The sequence below is a fragment of the Bombina bombina genome, chromosome 1 (assembly GCF_027579735.1).
Source record: "Bombina bombina isolate aBomBom1 chromosome 1, aBomBom1.pri, whole genome shotgun sequence".
Classification (NCBI taxonomy): Eukaryota; Metazoa; Chordata; class Amphibia; order Anura; family Bombinatoridae; genus Bombina; species Bombina bombina.
Genome location: NC_069499.1, coordinates 859,078,831 through 859,096,684, shown reverse-complemented (window position 1 = coordinate 859,096,684; position 17,854 = coordinate 859,078,831). Strand labels below are relative to the sequence as shown.

Here is a 17,854-nt window from a genome sequence, read left to right as displayed (position 1 = left end):
TAAATTCAATTTTGTAGTGTAAATACGCACATTTTATTCAAAAGATATAAAATGTCCTATGATAAAAACCTAAAATTCAAATTTTGTCTGAAAAGGCAGTGACAATAAACAAAACACAAAAAAGCAAAATATTCACCTTGTAGCTGTAGTAGTCTAAACATTGGGCAAAGTCCAGGCTAGGAGGGTCTCCGCTCAGAGCATTGCCAGCAGCTGCTGGATAAAATCTTACATCCATGGTTAGTTATGGGGAATCTTGCCTTATGTTGTTAAGTTGTCCAGTCTTTAAAAAAAGAATCATACGTATTCAAATGGTTTTGCAGTCTCAGGTGGAGATAGATGGAAGTTGTGTGATGGGAATTTTAAAAGAGCAGATTGTTGATGTTCAAAAAATGCAGGTTGTAAGAGAGAGAGAGATATAAAGTCCAAGGGGTGTAAGTGTAGGGGGGGGGGGGAGAGTGGAGCTCTTTTTAAAAAAAATTGCAGAGACAATCTATGCATGGATCGGCAGCAGCTGGTATACACAAAGGAGCCACACGTTTTAGTTGTTGGTAGCAATGCTCTCTGCAAACACAAAGTGCCGGACACCCCACACATAAAACAACATCTCCAGCAGAGCCAATCAGCAACCCACAACAAACAAACAGAAAAAATAAATACATAAACAAAAATAAATAAACACCAAACACATCCAGGAGGACTTTATTCCACCAATAAGGATTTGTGCAAGAATAAACACATGAGTTGTAAGTAAGGAATGCCCTCTCGGCTTGTTTAAAAAAAAAATGAGGGGGAGGGTTATGTAGAAACAAAAACAACAACAACAAAAAGTCTTTGCTACCAACGGCTGGAAAGTGGAGTTTTGAGTGGTGAAGAGCAGGGGAGCTGCTGCTGGCAGGGCTCCCTGGGAGAAATGAATAAGTAATAGGGAGAGACAAGAAGGAGCTGGGTACCTCCCACACTGCTCCCACAGCCACTCCTACTGTGTGTGCAGCTGCTACTGTGCTCACTGTGTGCCTGCTGCTGGGAGGGAGCTATATACTGATACACTGTGTTGTATAGAAAGCAACATACACTGCTACTGGGAGAGGGTCAGGTTACATACTGACACACTGTAGTTGTATACAGCTATTGAAATGCACTGATGCTGGGGTCACTTTACCTGCAGCTAGCAAGGAATCAGGGATATATTCTTAAGCTATGCATTGTGTAAAGAGCCTGCTCATTGCATAGCTGAGCCTGATACTCAGCATGAGTCAGTAAACATGCTCACACAGTGTGTTTTATAGATGTAACATTACGAATGACAGATGCTATATACCTGATACAGTGTGTTATACAGATATAATTATAGTTGCTGTGATTGCTGTACATTAGGGAATATGTTTTAAAATGAATATTGATACAGATTGTTATACAGAAAAGAAGTCACACAAGGTGTCACATGGTTTTAAAACTACACAACAATTCCACAAACAGTAAAGTTCCAATGATGTCACTCACAAACATAATAGCACTCATGTGCAGTATTGCAGGCAAATCAGCTATTTCAGATGATAAAATAAATGTAAATGAGCTATTTGCACACAATTTAATTAATACACTTAGGCAGGTAAAATGGATTATTGGGAACAAATTAGACTTTAACTATATGTGCACTTGCAGCAACATACATCCTTGGCTCCAAATATTATAAAACGATATATTTAGTAAAACGAAAAACAAGGTTAAAAAAAATCATATTTGTTTTACAAGTTGATCTGGATAAGATCATTAGACTTTAAAGAATCTTTCATTAATTTCTACATTCAATTAAATTTATTTTTTCAGATTTTTAATTTTATTTATTTGTATGCAGGAGATGAACTGATGTGCTTGTTTGATGAGCAGACACACGTAATACTCATATGCTAAATCCCTTGAAACTGATGCAGTATAACTGTAAAAAGCTGACAGGAAAATATCACCTTAGCATCTCTATGTAAAAAAGGAAGATATTTTACCCAACAATTTCCTAAGCTCACAAGAGTAAGTTATATGCAAAAAGTCATACTTCAACTGCTGCTTAGCTACAGGTAAAAAAATAATACAAGGGGGAACTTCCGGGCGGCAGCCATCTCTGGACGCAAAACTGTTTGCTGCTCACACCTTCCTGCTGAAATTATAGAATATTGCAAGATATAGCGAGTATTTGGGCTTTAAATTGTTGGAAGCAAGACTCTGAAAAGTTTATCTTTCATTTGATGCCTCCCTTCTTAGGATCGTGCAGCACCTACTGTTACCGGAGCTATTTCAAGGCTGAGGCCTTTTCAAAACCCCCCAGTGACTCCCGCACGGGAAACCACTGTCGCGCAGCCCCTGTTGTCAGCTGTTTATTACATAAGTACTTACCATCTTCTTCATGGATCCTTACACCACTGAGGGCTTTCTGGAGGAGCTGCGATACCTACTAGCTAACTACCTTGTAGCTTTTGAGGACTCTCTGTCAGCAACGCTGGGTATTAATGGCGGCTGCCCCGCTCAGAAACCTACCCTACCCAAACCTAATCCCATGGAGCGCATTAGAGAGGCGGACATGGAGCCTCAATGTTTGCTTCCCATACCTCACAACACTAAGGCCAAGCCGGATTCCACAGAGGTGGGCTTTGCAGCGGGGAGGGAGGGAACAGCTAAGCCAGCACTATCGGATATACTCAGAGGCACCAGAGGTACAGACAGACCTGGCTCCATGCAGCTTCGGGAGCTATGTGGCCATACACCTACATGGACCACGGGAGAAGACTCTGCTCTAGGCACTGAAACCTTACAACTACAAGTATTGCATTTGATGTACACTCTCCCGCCACCCATGCCGATTACCTTACCAAGTACCCTACCTGCAGGAGGCCCAGTGTCATCGGGCTAGTTGGAAAAGCAGATGCGGAGGCGATGTTCAGTGATTACCTCGGACTTATCCTATACGGTACAGAAGCCTGCACATAACAAGGTGATCCTGCCCATGGAATCACAGACTCTAGATACCGAGGTGGTCATTATGTTCAGACTCACCTGCTATTACTCTGATTGTTCTGGCGTCTTAGGCAGTATTGCAGCCAACACAGGTCACTTCCAATCAGTATCCCAACCCGGGTCCGAAATCACAGGAAACCACTTGGCTTTGCGGTCGGGTGTAGGCTGAGAGTCTGTGTGGCTACTTCAGAGAGCTGCCACATCGGAGGATTTTAAGAGATATAATGTGGACATGTCTCTCTTACAATAAGTAGCTTGGCACACACGTTAGATAATAGGTACTAGACACAGAACCTCATGATGGCTATTGTCCGGATAACCTGGTCTGGTAAAATGTGCCTATGTCTTATTTTATACACTGTACAGCTCCTATTTACAGCTTCATCACCTTGTATCTTTATGTAGATTTTTCATATGGAGTACACTAGAGTTGTGAGCCTTTAAGTATACATGGGTGCACAAATGCAGAGTCCCACGATTATGACTAGTTACCTTTATTTTTGGTACTAAATCTAATGTTCTGGCTTATACTGTATGTATCCATCTTAGTTTGGTACCCCCATGTTCCCACATATCATTAGACTTATAGAACCATATAGTGTATATGTAACTTACTAAAAGCAAGCTAGTTTCACTCTCTCCCCATTTAGCTCCGTCAACATCAGGTTCAACAATATTGCCCTATGCATGCTAAGTACTTACAGAAGTGTTCACAGAAGTGTATATATTTTCATTAAATAGTGGCTATTATTATATGTATTTATTAATGCAGTTTCCCACCTACTTCCTAACCCAAGAAACTTTTACAGAGCCCAAAGAGATGCCCTATAGACATAACATCTGATATGTCCCCCTTATTGCTCCCTGATATATAATATATGTTAATGTTATTGGTCTAGGTGAGGCCATTGCTTTCTATATGGGGATTTATTTTCCTGAAGTCTAGGCATTCGACTATATGGGTTAACTATTTGTTTAAAATAAAAAATGGGGTATAACATTAGAGACCCACAAGTGGTCTCTAGTGCAGACAACATCCTCCTATAGCAGACTTGCTCATTAAGGAGGTCCAAAAGTGGCCTCAAATATTAATTGGGAGGTGCATAGAACACTAGGCAACCATGTGACACAATAAGAGGTTTCCCTTGTGGTAACAAATGTTGAAAAATATAACCTGTTATATCATACATTGTCCGTGTTTTCATATTTTCTACGATATGTTTTTACTTGTATGCCTTACTTTTAACCTCAAATAAAAACTTTAATAAAAAAAAAATAAAAAAAAATAATACAAAATGAAGAAATGAACAGCAGCCAATCAGCATCAGCAGTGCTGAGGTCATGAACTCTTTTACTTTGATCTCATGAGATTTGACTTAACTCTCATGAGATTTCATAGTAAAATTCCTTAAACTGATTAGGGAAATAATATGAGTGTGCACGAAGCTCACTCACTTGGCTGTCCCGGGACAGACATACTGATTTGCTGCTTAAAGTCCTTTGCAATGGGGTTTGAATACTTAGAACATTTTGAGGTAAATAGCTTTCTTTTTTACATAGAGATGTTCAGGTGATATTTTCTAGTCAGCTTTTTACAGCTATGCTGCATCACTTTCAAGTGTTTCAACATTTGGGTATCATGGCCCTTTAATTAAAAGTGCAGTATCAGCAGACATTGCAAACATAAGTAAGCCATTATTGATTTGTTTTGTATTGTGATTGGTCAGTCTATGTTTTAAAATTTCCCTTGATCATTATATTTTTTGTGCCTGAGGAACTAAAATTGCAACGGGATGAATGATTAGCTTATCCGGCTTTTTATACTGTTCTAGTTTTTAGCCTGTTATAGGTTTAAAAAGAAAAAAAATAGTTATAATATATAATAATTATATATAATATATTAGATTAATAACATTCTGGAGGAGGTCAGGTGATTTTTTTTTTATCAATGTATTTAAATCCTGCTCTATTGAAATACGTAAGTGATAAAGCTTTTTTTTAAGATATTGCTCTTGAGAAGATGTCTGCATCCTTTGAAACTTGTTGAGCTGTGACACTTTTGTTTGGAATATATATTTTCTCGACATCTTACTCCTGTTAGTGTTTTCCATTTAGCGTTTTTTTCCTTGAATCATACAGTTTACAATATGTTTGTTGCCTCTAAGATGGTCCTGGGCTTGGAGGTAACTATGTAGTTTTTCTGTACAGAGAGTAACATCAGTGTTCCATACTAATTTGATTCTCGTTGTGTATTACCAATGAGAAGACTGAACTCAGAGCTATGAGATATTGAAGTTGAAGACAGGGGTGTATTGCAACACTCAAAGTGGGGAGTATCTTTTACCTTCCATTATTTGGGTTTTTGCACTTAGGAAAACATTACATTTAGTTGCTGGCATCTACTTGTACAGTATGGATGGAAAATACATATGGTGCAGCTTTGATTATTGTGTCTGTCTACTATGATGAGCTAAGATATATGTTTAATGAGTGTTTGATATCAACTGTTTAGATAACTTTCCACACAAACAAAACTTTTCAGGATGTTTTCTGTTTATCAGTATTATTCAAAGTGAAGACAAGCTTTTTAAAACATAGTTAAATTATTGCTTAAAGTGAGGGTCAATTTTGATGAATTAGTAGCCAGTTTTTAATAATCCTATTAAAAACAAGGGCACTTTAATTAATCAAAATTGAGATTTCACTTGTTTTCTTCAAAAACGTACCTTTTAATCCTGGCAGCCGCGACAGCACTTCCTCTGCCTGTCGCAAGCCGTCTTCGCGGGTCCAAAATGACGAATCCGGCTTCCTCCAATCACGGCGTTGCATCAGGCCAAGATTCCCCTGGGGGGAATCCGTGATTGGAGGAAGCCAGATTCGTCATTTCTAACATCTGCAGAGGCTTCCGACGGCCGTGGGAATCGATGGAGTGGCTGCCAGAATGAAAAGGTAAGTTTTTGAAGAAAAAGAGTGAAATGTCAATTTTGATGAATTAAAGTGCCCTTGTTTTTAATAGGATTATTAAAAACCGGGCACTAATTCATTAAAATTGACCTTCACTTTAAAATAACAACCAGTTGCTGCAAGAAATTAATTTCAAAGTATATTTTTCTAAATGTGTAGCAAATTTATGCTGGTGTGGTATACAGTGATACAAGTATACTTTTGCTCACAATAGGAACGATTCCCTAACATTGCACTATTTTCATCAGTTCCTAAGTTATTCTATACATCTGATTCACTAAAGAATGGTGAGGTGTGTCTTGTTTGGTAAATCAGTTATTTAGAAAAACAAATGTACTTGTGGTGGTGTATTACGATTTTTGCTGCCTTAGGCCTAGATTTGGAGTTTGGCGTTAGCTGTGAAAACCAGCGTTAGAGGCTCCTAACGCTGGTTTTAGGCTAACTCCGGTATTTGGAGTCACTCAAAAAAGGGTCTAACGCTCACTTTTCAGCCGCGACTTTTCCATACCGCAGATCCCCTTACGTCATTTGCGTATCCTATCTTTTCAATGGGATCTTTCTAACTCCGGTATCTAGAGTCGTGTCTGAAGTGAGCGTTAGAAATCTAATGACAAAACTCCAGCCGCAGAAAAAAGTCAGTAGTTAAGAGCTTTCTGGGCTAACGCCGGTTCATAAAGCTCTTAACTACTGTACTCTAAAGTACACTAACACCCATAAACTACCTATGTACCCCTAAACCGAGGTCCCCCCACATCGCCGCCACTCGATTAATTTTTTTAACCCCTAATCTGCTGCCCCTAACACCGCCGACCCCTGTATTATATTTATTAACCCCTAATCTGCCCCCCACAACGTCGCCGCCAACTACCTACAATAATTAACCCCTAATCTGCCGACCGCAAAGCGCCGCCACCTACATTATAGCTATGTACCCCTAATCTGCTGCCCCTAACACCGCCGACCCCTATATTATATTTATTAACCCCTAATCTGCCCCCCACAATGTCGCCTCCACCTGCCTACACTTATTAACCCCTAATCTGCCGACCGGACCACACCGCTACTATAATAAAGTTATTAACCCCTAATCCGCATCACTAACCCTATAATAAATAGTATTAACCCCTAATCTGCCCTCCCTAACATCGCCGACACCTAACTTCAAACATTAACCCCTAATCTGCCGACCGGAGCTCACCGCTATTCTAATAAATGTATTAACCCCTAAAGCTAAGTCTAACCCTAACACTAACACCCCCCTAAGTTAAATATAATTTACATCTAACGAAATTAATTAACTCTTATTAAATAAATTATTCCTATTTAAAACTAAATACTTACCTGTAAAATAAACCCTAATATAGCTACAATATAAATTATAATTACATTGTAGCTATTTTAGGATTAATATTTATTTTACAGGCAACTTTGTAATTATTTTAACCATGTACAATAGCTATTAAATAGTTAAGAACTATTTAATAGTTACCTAGTTAAAATAATTACAAAATTACCTGTAAAATAAATCCTAACCTAAGTTACAATTAAACCTAACACTATACTATCATTAAATTAATTAAATAAAATACCTACAATTACCTACAATTAAACCTAACACTACACTATCAATAAATTAATTAAATACAATATGTACAAATAACTACAATGAAATAAACTAACTAAAGTACAAAAAATAAAAAAGAACTAATTTACAAAAAATAAAAAAATATTTACAAATATAAGAAAAATATTACAACAATTTTAAACTAATTACACCTACTCTAAGCCCCCTAATAAAATAACAAAGACCCCCAAAATAAAAAATGCCCTATTCTAAATTACTAAAGTTCAAAGCTCTTTTACCTTACCAGCCCTGAACAGGGCCCTTTGCGGGGCATGCCCCAAGAAGTTCAGCTCTTTTTCCTGTAAAAAAAAACATACAATACCCCCCCAACATTACAACCCACCACCCACATACCCCTAATCTAACCCAAACCCCCCTTAAATAAACCTAACACTAAGCCCCTGAAGATCATCCTATCTTGTCTTCACCTCACCAGGTATCACCGATCCGTCCTGACTCCAAAGTCTTCATCCAACCCAAGCGGGGGCTGGCGATCCATCATCCGGTGGCTGAAGAGGTCCAGAAGAGGCTCCAAAGTCTTCATCCTATCCGGGAAGAAGAGTAGATCCGGACCGGCAACCATCATCTTCCAAGCGGCATCTTCTATCTTCCTCCGATGAGGACCGGCTCCATCCTGAAGACCTCCGACGCGGACCCATCTTCATCCGGCGACGTCCAACTGAAGAATGACGGTTCCTTTAAGGGACGTCATCCAAGATGGCGTCCCTCGAATTCCGATTGGCTGATAGAATCCTATCAGCCAATCGGAATTAAGGTAGGAATATTCTGATTGGCTGATGGAATCAGCCAATCAGAATCAAGTTCAATCCGATTGGCTGATCCGATCAGCCAATCAGATTGAGCTCGCATTCTATTGGCTGTTCCGAATTTTCCTACCTTAATTCCGATTGGCTGATAGAATCCTATCAGCCAATCGGAATTCGAGGGACGCCATCTTGGATGACGTCCCTTAAAGGAACCTTCATTTGGCTAGTAGGCGTCGGGAGAAGAGGATGTTCCGCGTCGGATGGAAGATGATGGCTCCCGAAGAAAGAAGATTGAAGATGCCGTTGATAGAAGACTTCATCCGGATCATGGACCTCTTCAGCTCCCGCTTGGATGAAGACTTCATCCGGATCATGGACCTCTTCAGCTCCCGCTTGGATGAAGACTTCAGCCGGATCATGGACCTCTTCAGCCCCCCGCTTGGGCTTGGATCAGGACATCGGAGGAGCTCTTCAGGATGGATCGGTGAACCTGGTATGGTGAAGATAAGGTAGGAAGATCTTCAGGGGCTTAGTGTTAGGTTTATTTAAGGGGGGTTTGGGTTAGATTAGGGGTATGTGGGTGGTGGGTTGTAATGTTGGGGGGGTATTGTATGTTTTTTTTACAGGCAAAAGAGCTGAACTTCTTGGGGCATGCCCCACAAAGGGCCCTGTTCAGGGCTGGTAAGGTAAAAGAGCTTTGAACTTTAGTAATTTAGAATAGGGTAGGGCATTTTGTTATTTTGGGGGTCTTTGTTATTTTATTAGGGGGCTTAGAGTAGGTGTAATTAGTTTAAAATTGTTGTAATATTTTTCTTATGTTTGTAGATATTTTTTATTTTTTGTAACTTAGTTCTTTTTTATTTTTTGTACTTTAGTTAGTTTATTTCATTGTAGTTATTTGTAGATATTGTATTTAATTAATTTATTGATAGTGTAGTGTTAGGTTTAATTGTAGGTAATTGTAGGTATTTTATTTAATTAATTTAATGATAGTATAGTGTTAGGTTTAATTGTAACTTAGGTTAGGATTTATTTTACAGGTAATGTTGTAATTATTTTAACTAGGTAACTATTAAATAGTTCTTAACTATTTAATAGCTATTGTACCTGGTTAAAATAAATACAAAGTTACCTGTAAAATAAATATTAATCCTAAAATAGCTACAATGTAATTATAATTTATATTGTAGCTATATTAGGATTTATTTTACAGGTAAGTATTTAGCTTTAAATAGGAATAATTTATTTAATAAGCATTAATTAATTTCGTTAGATTAAAATTATATTTAATTTAGGGGGGTGTTAGTGTTAGGGTTAGACTTAGCTTTAGGGGTTAATACATTTATTAGAATAGCGGTGAGCTCCGGTCGGCAGATTAGGGGTTAATAATTGAAGTTAGGTGTCGGCGATGTTAGGGAGGGCAGATTAGGGGTTAATACTATTTATTATAGGGTTAGTGAGGCGGATTAGGGGTTAATAACTTTATTATAGTAGCGCTCAGGTCCGGTCGGCAGATTAGGGGTTAATAAGTGTAGGCAGGTGGAGGTGACGTTGTGGGGAGCAGATTAGGGGTTAATAAATATAATATAGGGGTCGGCGGTGTTAGGGGCAGCAGATTAGGGGTACATAGGGATAATGTAAGTAGCGGCGGTTTATGGAGCGGCAGATTAGGGGTTAAAAAAAATATGCAGGGGTCAGCGATAGCGGGGGCGGCAGAATAGGGGTTAATAAGTGTAAGGTTAGGGGTGTTTAGACTCGGGGTACATGTTAGGGTGTTAGGTGCAGACGTAGGAAGTGTTTACGCATAGCAAACAATGGGGTTGCGTTAAGAGCTGAACGCGGCTTTTTTGCAGGTGTTAGGTTTTTCTTCAGCTCAAACAGCCCCATTGTTTCCTATGGGGGAATCGTGCACAAGCACGTTTTTGAGACTGGCCGCGTCCGTAAGCAACTCTGGTATCGAGAGTTGAAGTTGCGTTAAAAATGCTCTACGCTCCTTTTTTGGAGCCTAACGCAGCCTTTATGTGGACTCTCAATACCAGAGTTATTTTTATGGTGCGGCCAGAAAAAAGCCGGCGTTAGCTACGCGGGTCTTTACCGACAAAACTCTAAATCTAGCCGTTAGGTAACGGGAAATAAAATAAAAAAAAAAAAAACACCCTTAAAGGGACACTCAAGTCAAAATTATATTTTCATGCTTCAGATAGAGCAATACATTTTAAACAACTTTCCAATTTACTTTTATTAACAAGTTAGACCACTGCTTTGCTGACCTTTTCACCACCTTTTGTTTGGCGCAATTCAATCTACCGGCGCATGATTGGCTGTGCACGGGCAGGGGGCGGGATTGCACACAAGTGCAAAATAGCGCTCTTGTGAAATGCTGACAACTAGACAAAGTGCTCTGATCTAATTCTTATGGAATACCAGCCCTTTCTATGAGACTTAGATCAGAGTGCTCTGTCTAGTTGTCAGCAACAAGATTTTGATACACTAACGTTCAAATTTTGGATACTTTGTCAGCAAGAAGAATCTTCTACAGACCCGGTAATCCACCCTTCCAATTGGTAAGCAAAAACATGTGACCAAAAACACGTAACCCGGAACACAGGACAGCGGTGTCCCAAGAGGCTGGATATCGGACACCGTGCCTGAAGGTAGTAAAACCCCTTACCTTAAAGAGTGGAGAAATTAGCGTATTTCGTATTCTGGAGGAAGAGGGAGTAATAGACTCTGACCAACAAAGCGTAAAGTATCTATCTTAATTGTATCAAACAAAGTTGCATTAACAGCTGACTTTTTACCCATACCCATTCCCATAACTTGGGACTGTTCCTACATTTGAGACTATCTTTGGGAACTTATATGGATATAATTTGAACCAAAATTCATAAATATAGATTGTTCTAGAATATATTGGGACATTGATATTATTTGTTTTTAGAATTATAGCTTTGTTTTTAGAATATGTATGCTTGAATTCCATGTTGAATTTTATTTTTTATTTTTAACCACCGGTGGTCTATTTACATTATTGTTTTTAATAAATTGTTGAACACATATATCTGGATTTAGAAGTGAATGATTGGCATCTGTGATCTCACATATAGCTGCTTGTTTAGAAGTGAATGATTGACATATGTGATCTCACATATAGCTGCTTGTTTAGACTATTAACTATTTAATAGCTACCTAGCTAAAAAAAATACAAAATTACCTGTAAAATAAATCCTAACCTAAGTTACAATTAAACCAAACACTACACTATCATTAAATTAATTAAATAAATCATCTACAAATAACTACAATTAAATTAAATTAACTAACTAAAGTACAAAAAATAAAAAAAGCTAAGTTACAAAAAATCTAACCCAAACCCCCCTTAAATAAACCTAACACTACCCCCCTGAAGATCATCCTACCTTGATTCTATCAGCCAATCAGAATTAAGGTAGGAAAAATCTAATTGGCATTCTATTGGCTGTTCCGATCAGCCAATAGAATGCTAGCTCAATCTGATTGGCTGATTGGATCAGCCAATCGGATTGAACTTCAATCTGATTGGCTGATTCAATCAGCCAATCAGATTTTTCCTACCTTAATTCCGATTGGCTGATAGAATCCTATCAGCCAATCGGAATTGAAGGGACGCCATCTTAGATGACGTCCCTTAAAGGAACCTTCATTCGTTGTTAGTCGTCGGGAAGAAGAGGATGGCTCCGCGTCGGCTCTTCTGAAGATGGCTCTGCTCCGGATGGATGAAGATTGAAGACGCCGCATGGATGAAGACTTCTATCGGATGGAAGACCTCTTCAGCGCCGCCTGGATGTTAACTTCAATTGGATGGAAGACTTCTTCAGCGCCCCTTGGATGATGACTTCTGTCACTCTGGATCTCCTCTTCGGTTCCATCGGTGGTCGGCTGGCTGAAGACGGCTCAAGATAGGATGATCTTCGGGGGTAGTGTTAGGTTTATTTAAGGGGGGTTTGGGTTAGATTAGGGGTATGTGGGTGGTGGGTTTTAATGTTGGGGGGGGCGGTTGTATTTTTATTTTACAGGCAAAAGAGCTGTTTTCTTTGGGGCATGCCCCGCAAAAGGCCCTTTTAAGGGCTGGTAAGGTAAAAGAGCTGGTAACTTTTTAATGTAGAATAGGGTAGGGATTTTTTTTATTTTGGGGGCTTTGTTATTTTATTAGGGGGCTTAGATTAGGTGTAAGTAGCTTAAAATTGTTGTAATATTTTTGAAATGTTTGTAACTTATTTTTTTTATTTGTTGTAGTTAGTTTATTTAATTTAATTTAATTGTAGTTATTTGTAGCTCATTTATTTAACTAATTTAATGATAGTGTAGTGTTAGGTTTAATTGTAACTTAGGTTAGGATTTATTTTACAGATAATTTTGTATTTCTTTTAGCTAGGTAGTTATTAAATAGTTAATAACTATTTAATAACTATTCTAACTAGCTAAAATAAATACAAAGTTACCTGTAAAATAAATATAAATCCTAAAATAGCTACAATGTAATTATTAATTACATTGTAGCTATCTTAGGGTTTATTTTACAGGTAAGTATTTAGTTTTAAATAGGAATAATGTATTTAAGTACAGTGTAGTGTTAGGTGTAATTGTAACTTAGGTTAGGATTTATTTTACGGGTAAATTTGTCTTTATTTTAACTAGGTAGCTATTAAATAGTTAATAACTATTTAATAGCTATTGTACCTAGTTAAAATAAATTGAAAGTTGTCTGTAAAATAAAAATAAATCCTAAGATAGCTAGATAGATAGATAGATAATATAATTATTATTTATATTGTAGCTATATTAGGGTTTATTTTAAAGGTAAGTATTTAGTTTTAAATAGGATTAATTTAGTTAACAAGAGAAATATTATTTAGATTTATTTAATTAATATTTAAGTTAGGGGGTGTCAGTGTTAGACTTAGGTTTAGGGGTTAATAATTTTATTACAGTGGCGGCGGTGTAGGGTGGGCAGGATAGGGGTTAATAAATTTATTATAGGTGGTGGCGGTATAGGGGGGACAGGATAGGGGTTACTAGGTATAATGTAGGTGACGGCGGTGTCCGGGACTGGTGGTTTAGGGGTTAATACATTTATAAGAGTTGTGGCGGGGTCTAGGAGCGGCGGTTTAGGGGTTAGTAACTTTATTTAGTTGCGGGGGCTCCGGGGGCGCCGGTATAGGGGGTAGAACAGTATAGTTAGTGTGGGTGATTAGTGACAGCTTGTCAATAAAGCTGTCAAAAAGCCGAAGAGCAGCGAGATCGGATGAGTGATAACTCTCACAGTCCGCTGCTTATCGCCCCGTACTTGGTGCGCAGCTTTTTGACAGATTTTTTGATAACTTAGGTGAAATTTTTCAGGTCCGCGGCGGTGATGGTAGGCGAGCTTAGGCGGGCGTATTGATCCAGCGAAGGCAGGTAAAGTAGACACGTTGATAACTAGAGGCCACTGAGTGCAGTGTGATAGGGGTATATCAAAGCATAAATGGCAGGGTATGGGAAACAGGGTTAAGAAGGCTGTTGATAAGGGATAGTTGCAACGTGCAAGGAAAATAGGACAGCCACAGTATAAAGGGCACCAAAATGTCCCACTTTTATTGTGTAGAGTGTAAGATGGCAGTGAATCGTGTGAAACACTCACATGACAGTACCTGTTATGGGTGAATCCAATGGAGAACTATTCTTCCACCACAGTGTGGGGCCAGAATTACTTGGCTCCATGATGAATAGTCCCAGACTGGAAAAGGTTTTATTCCACGTGGCAGAAAGAGGAGCCTCACTATAAGCCTGTGCTGCTGCAATTGAGGCAGATTTAGTTGGGGACCTGGGGTTTTAGCGGAGCTCCAATGTTAGCCGTCAGGATGGAAACGGAACTGGAATGCCAAAGAGGTAAGTTTAATCGCCCCTCCCTAACATTTTCATCTTGTTTTCATTTGTTGAAGAAAATGTTAATACATTTATGTTATAGTTTGCATTACATTAACTTAGTTTTTTTTCTATATTTTCTTTTTATTAAAATTTGACAAATTTAACAACATGTTTAAGGATACATTACAATAATTAGAGTAGTAATTGACAGGTACCGAGCCATTTAAACATGGCCAAAGGAATGCTCTATAATTAGCTTTGAAACAGTACATAGTCTTTTCATCCTCGCTTAATTCTTGGCAATTTCTATTCCTGAATTGTCCTTTTGATTGCTCCCAGTAATAACATTTGCCATTTTGTACATTTATGGAGGACCGTAAGCTAATGGTGCACAATGAGTTCCATATCCTGTCATATAGGCAATTTTTAACCTTCTCCTATTGCTAAAACTTCAGCACCGAGGTAACTTAAATCATCAGTATGTTAATATTACTAAACCAATATACATAAAACAAAATAAATAAATAAAAACAAAACAAAGAATAAAATAAATCTAAACGTATTCATATATGAACTGGGCTAGCATAAGGGGCTTAGCAGGCTCACCTTGCTCTTTTATGAATCAGGCAAGAGTTTGATTAGTTGTTACTATATATAAAGGAATCTCATAGAAATTGAATGTCATGAAAGAAGGACAATTGTCCCATTTTCAGGTAAAAGAACTTTTCCATGGTCAAGTTGTGATTAACTAGGGTCTTCCATTCGGGGATTGTGGGAACTATTGCGGATTTCCAGCATCTAGGAATCAACTGTTTTGCTGCATTAAGCATTATTTGAAAAAGGTGTTTCCTAATCTTGCAGGAGATTTGTGTAGGATGGGACAGTAGAATTATTTCGGGATTAGGGGTTAAGTGTGCCTGTATGACTAAGTTAATGTTGTTAAATATCCTCGACCAATAAGCTTTAATTGATGCACAATCCCAAAAGATGTGCTTCATATGGCCTTCTTGATCACACCCTCTCCAGCACTGTTTGGAGTTTTTTTTTTGTAAATGTATTTTATTTTAGCTGGAGTCATGTACCATCTCATCATTATTTTAATGTTTGTTTCTTTAGCGTGTGAGGAGTGAGCAAACTGCATTAACTTTTTAAATCTGAGGTTCCAGACCTGAGGGGATGTAGTTGTGTTCATTTCCTTGTCCCATCCCTTGGTGTATGAAGGGGGTTGTGGGAAGATATTTTCCAAAACCAGTTTATACAGTGTGGAGATTGTTGCGTGTGCTGTTCCTGACGACAAGCACAATTGCTCGAACATAGTCAGGGGGCATAAAAAATCCTTTTTAGATCTGAGTGATAGTATGTAATGTCTTATCTGATGTGTTCTAAGCCAAGAAGATAAGAATGGTAGTTCTAACAAGTCTGATTGGTATTTCCTTTTTAAATTATTGTTATATGTTAGTGGATAGGTAGGAAATCCACCAGTGATGTATTTGAGGTAAGCATGGCTTTCAAGCCTGGAAGAAATTCGGGGTTGTGTAGTATGGTAGTTAGAGGGGAATATTTAGTTAATATCTTGCTATATGACTTGAGAATATACAGCCAGTCATTCCAAGTTTCATTGGATATGGAGGATGTTGAAATTATTTGACATTTGGATAAGGCTGGATTCCAGCATAAACTACCTAAATGGCTAACCCTTGCTAAAAATGTTTCTACTTGGACCCACCCTTTAGCGCTCGCTTCTTCGTATTTACACCATTCAGATATTCTTTGAAGAGAGATAGCCAATTTATATGAGCGAAGATGCGGGACCCCCAGACCTCCATTATCTGGGATTTTGTGGATTGTATTTTTATTTATTCATGGCGGCCTGAGCTGCCATGCATAATTGTTCATGATTTTTTGGAAAGTATCAATTTCTTTTAAAGTGTTTGGGATGGGGACAGTCTGGAAGATGTAAAGTGCTTTAGGGAGTAACATCATTTTAACAGCCTGAATCCTCCCAGACCAAGAAATCTTTTTAAATAGCCAGGTGGAGGTTAGAGATTGAAATTCTGTGATTAACTTCCCATAATTTAGTTTACATAATTCTAATTTATCTGGGGAGATGTATATACCTATGTATTTTAAATATTTTGTTTGCAATTTGAGAGGGCACTGTGATTTAATTTTGTCTAGTGAGTTTTGTGACATATTAATGGGAAGGTATTCCGATTTGGACATGTTAACCAAAAAGCTTGAGACATTTCCAAAATTTGATAACTCATTAACGCATGGTGTAGAGAGGTTAAGGGATTCGTAAGAGTAAGAAGTAGGTTGTCGGCATAAATAGCTAGTTTGTGGTTTCGTTGTCCCAACTCGACCCCCTGTATTTGCTTATTCACCCTTATCTTAATTGCTAAAGGTTCCAGGGATAGAATAAAAAGTAAAGGTGATAGGGGACAACCTTGTCGCGAGACGTTTCGTATTTCGAAGAAGTCGGATAGCGTTCCGTTCACTTTTACTCTGTAGGGTTAGAGTATAGGGCAAGAATTTTATGTATAAATGATGCAGGAAAATTTAAGTGGAGTAACGTCGAAGATAAGTCCATCCAGTCAAGTCGGCTGAATGCCTTTTCAGCGTCAGTCGAGAGAAAAATAGCTGGATTATCTGTCGCTGTAACGTGTTCGAGGAGGTTAAGTACTTTGACTGTATTATCTTTTGCCTCTCTATGTGGGACATAACCCACTTGGTCCTGATTGATTATTTGGGGACAAAATTAACACTGATTCAGATAGAGCACACAATTTTATACAACTGTCCAATTTAGTTCCATTATCAAAATGTGCAAAATCTTTTCATATGCACACAACTGAACATGTGCAAGATTCACAGTGTATACGTACATGCATTTTGTGATTGGGTGATGGCTGTCACATGATGTAGTGGAACAGAAAATAGAACTAACTGATTTTTGTTTGAAAAAATACTACTCATTTGAAAATTAGACTAAGAAAAAATACTACTCATTTGAAAATTAGACTAAGACCCCAATGATCGAAAGTACTGCATATTCAAAATGGGACCCCACATGATGTTGAGAATGCTGGCAAAATATTTAAAAGTGCCGACATTACTGTTTAAAGGCAGCATCGTTGAGAGGAGTGTTACTAACCATCTCAATGGGTGATGATGCTGGCAAAATTTTCCAAGCAGCATCTGCACCGACATTGGCGATGTAAAGTAAAAGGTCCCTTTTAAATTTATAGCACTAAGCCTAATAAATATACTTATGTACTCCTAAACCAACATAAACCACCACCACCACAACCTACTTACCCCCTATATCACCATAATCCCCCCATTGCAAACTACCCCTACACTACTTAACAGCTATACCACAATAACCCCCCATCACAAACACACCCTAACCTATTAACCCCTAAAACACCACAATCCCAAATGCAAACAATCCCTAACTTAGCTATTTTTCTAAAAATAAAACAACCTATTTTTTAAAAAAAAAATCTATCATAAAAATAACCTAAGTTAAAAAAACTCTATACTAAAAAAAGATTAGTTGGGCATTGTCCCTAGAAGGGCATTTGGTAGGGCAGTGCCCTAAAGT

At 38.2% G+C, this 17,854-nt stretch overlaps 1 protein-coding gene across 1 annotated transcript in view; it reads right to left on the bottom strand.

Moving 5' to 3' along the window:
* The window catches only part of TOX3 (TOX high mobility group box family member 3), a 171,321-nt gene extending 170,551 nt beyond the window's left edge, over nt 1-770 (bottom strand). Inside the window, exon 1 of the mRNA XM_053692564.1 lies at nt 137-770. Coding sequence (XP_053548539.1) covers nt 137-235 — 99 coding nt within the window. The 5' untranslated portion in view covers nt 236-770. The remainder of the gene's footprint in view (nt 1-136) is intronic.
* Nucleotides 771-17,854: the final 17,084 nt, after the last annotated feature.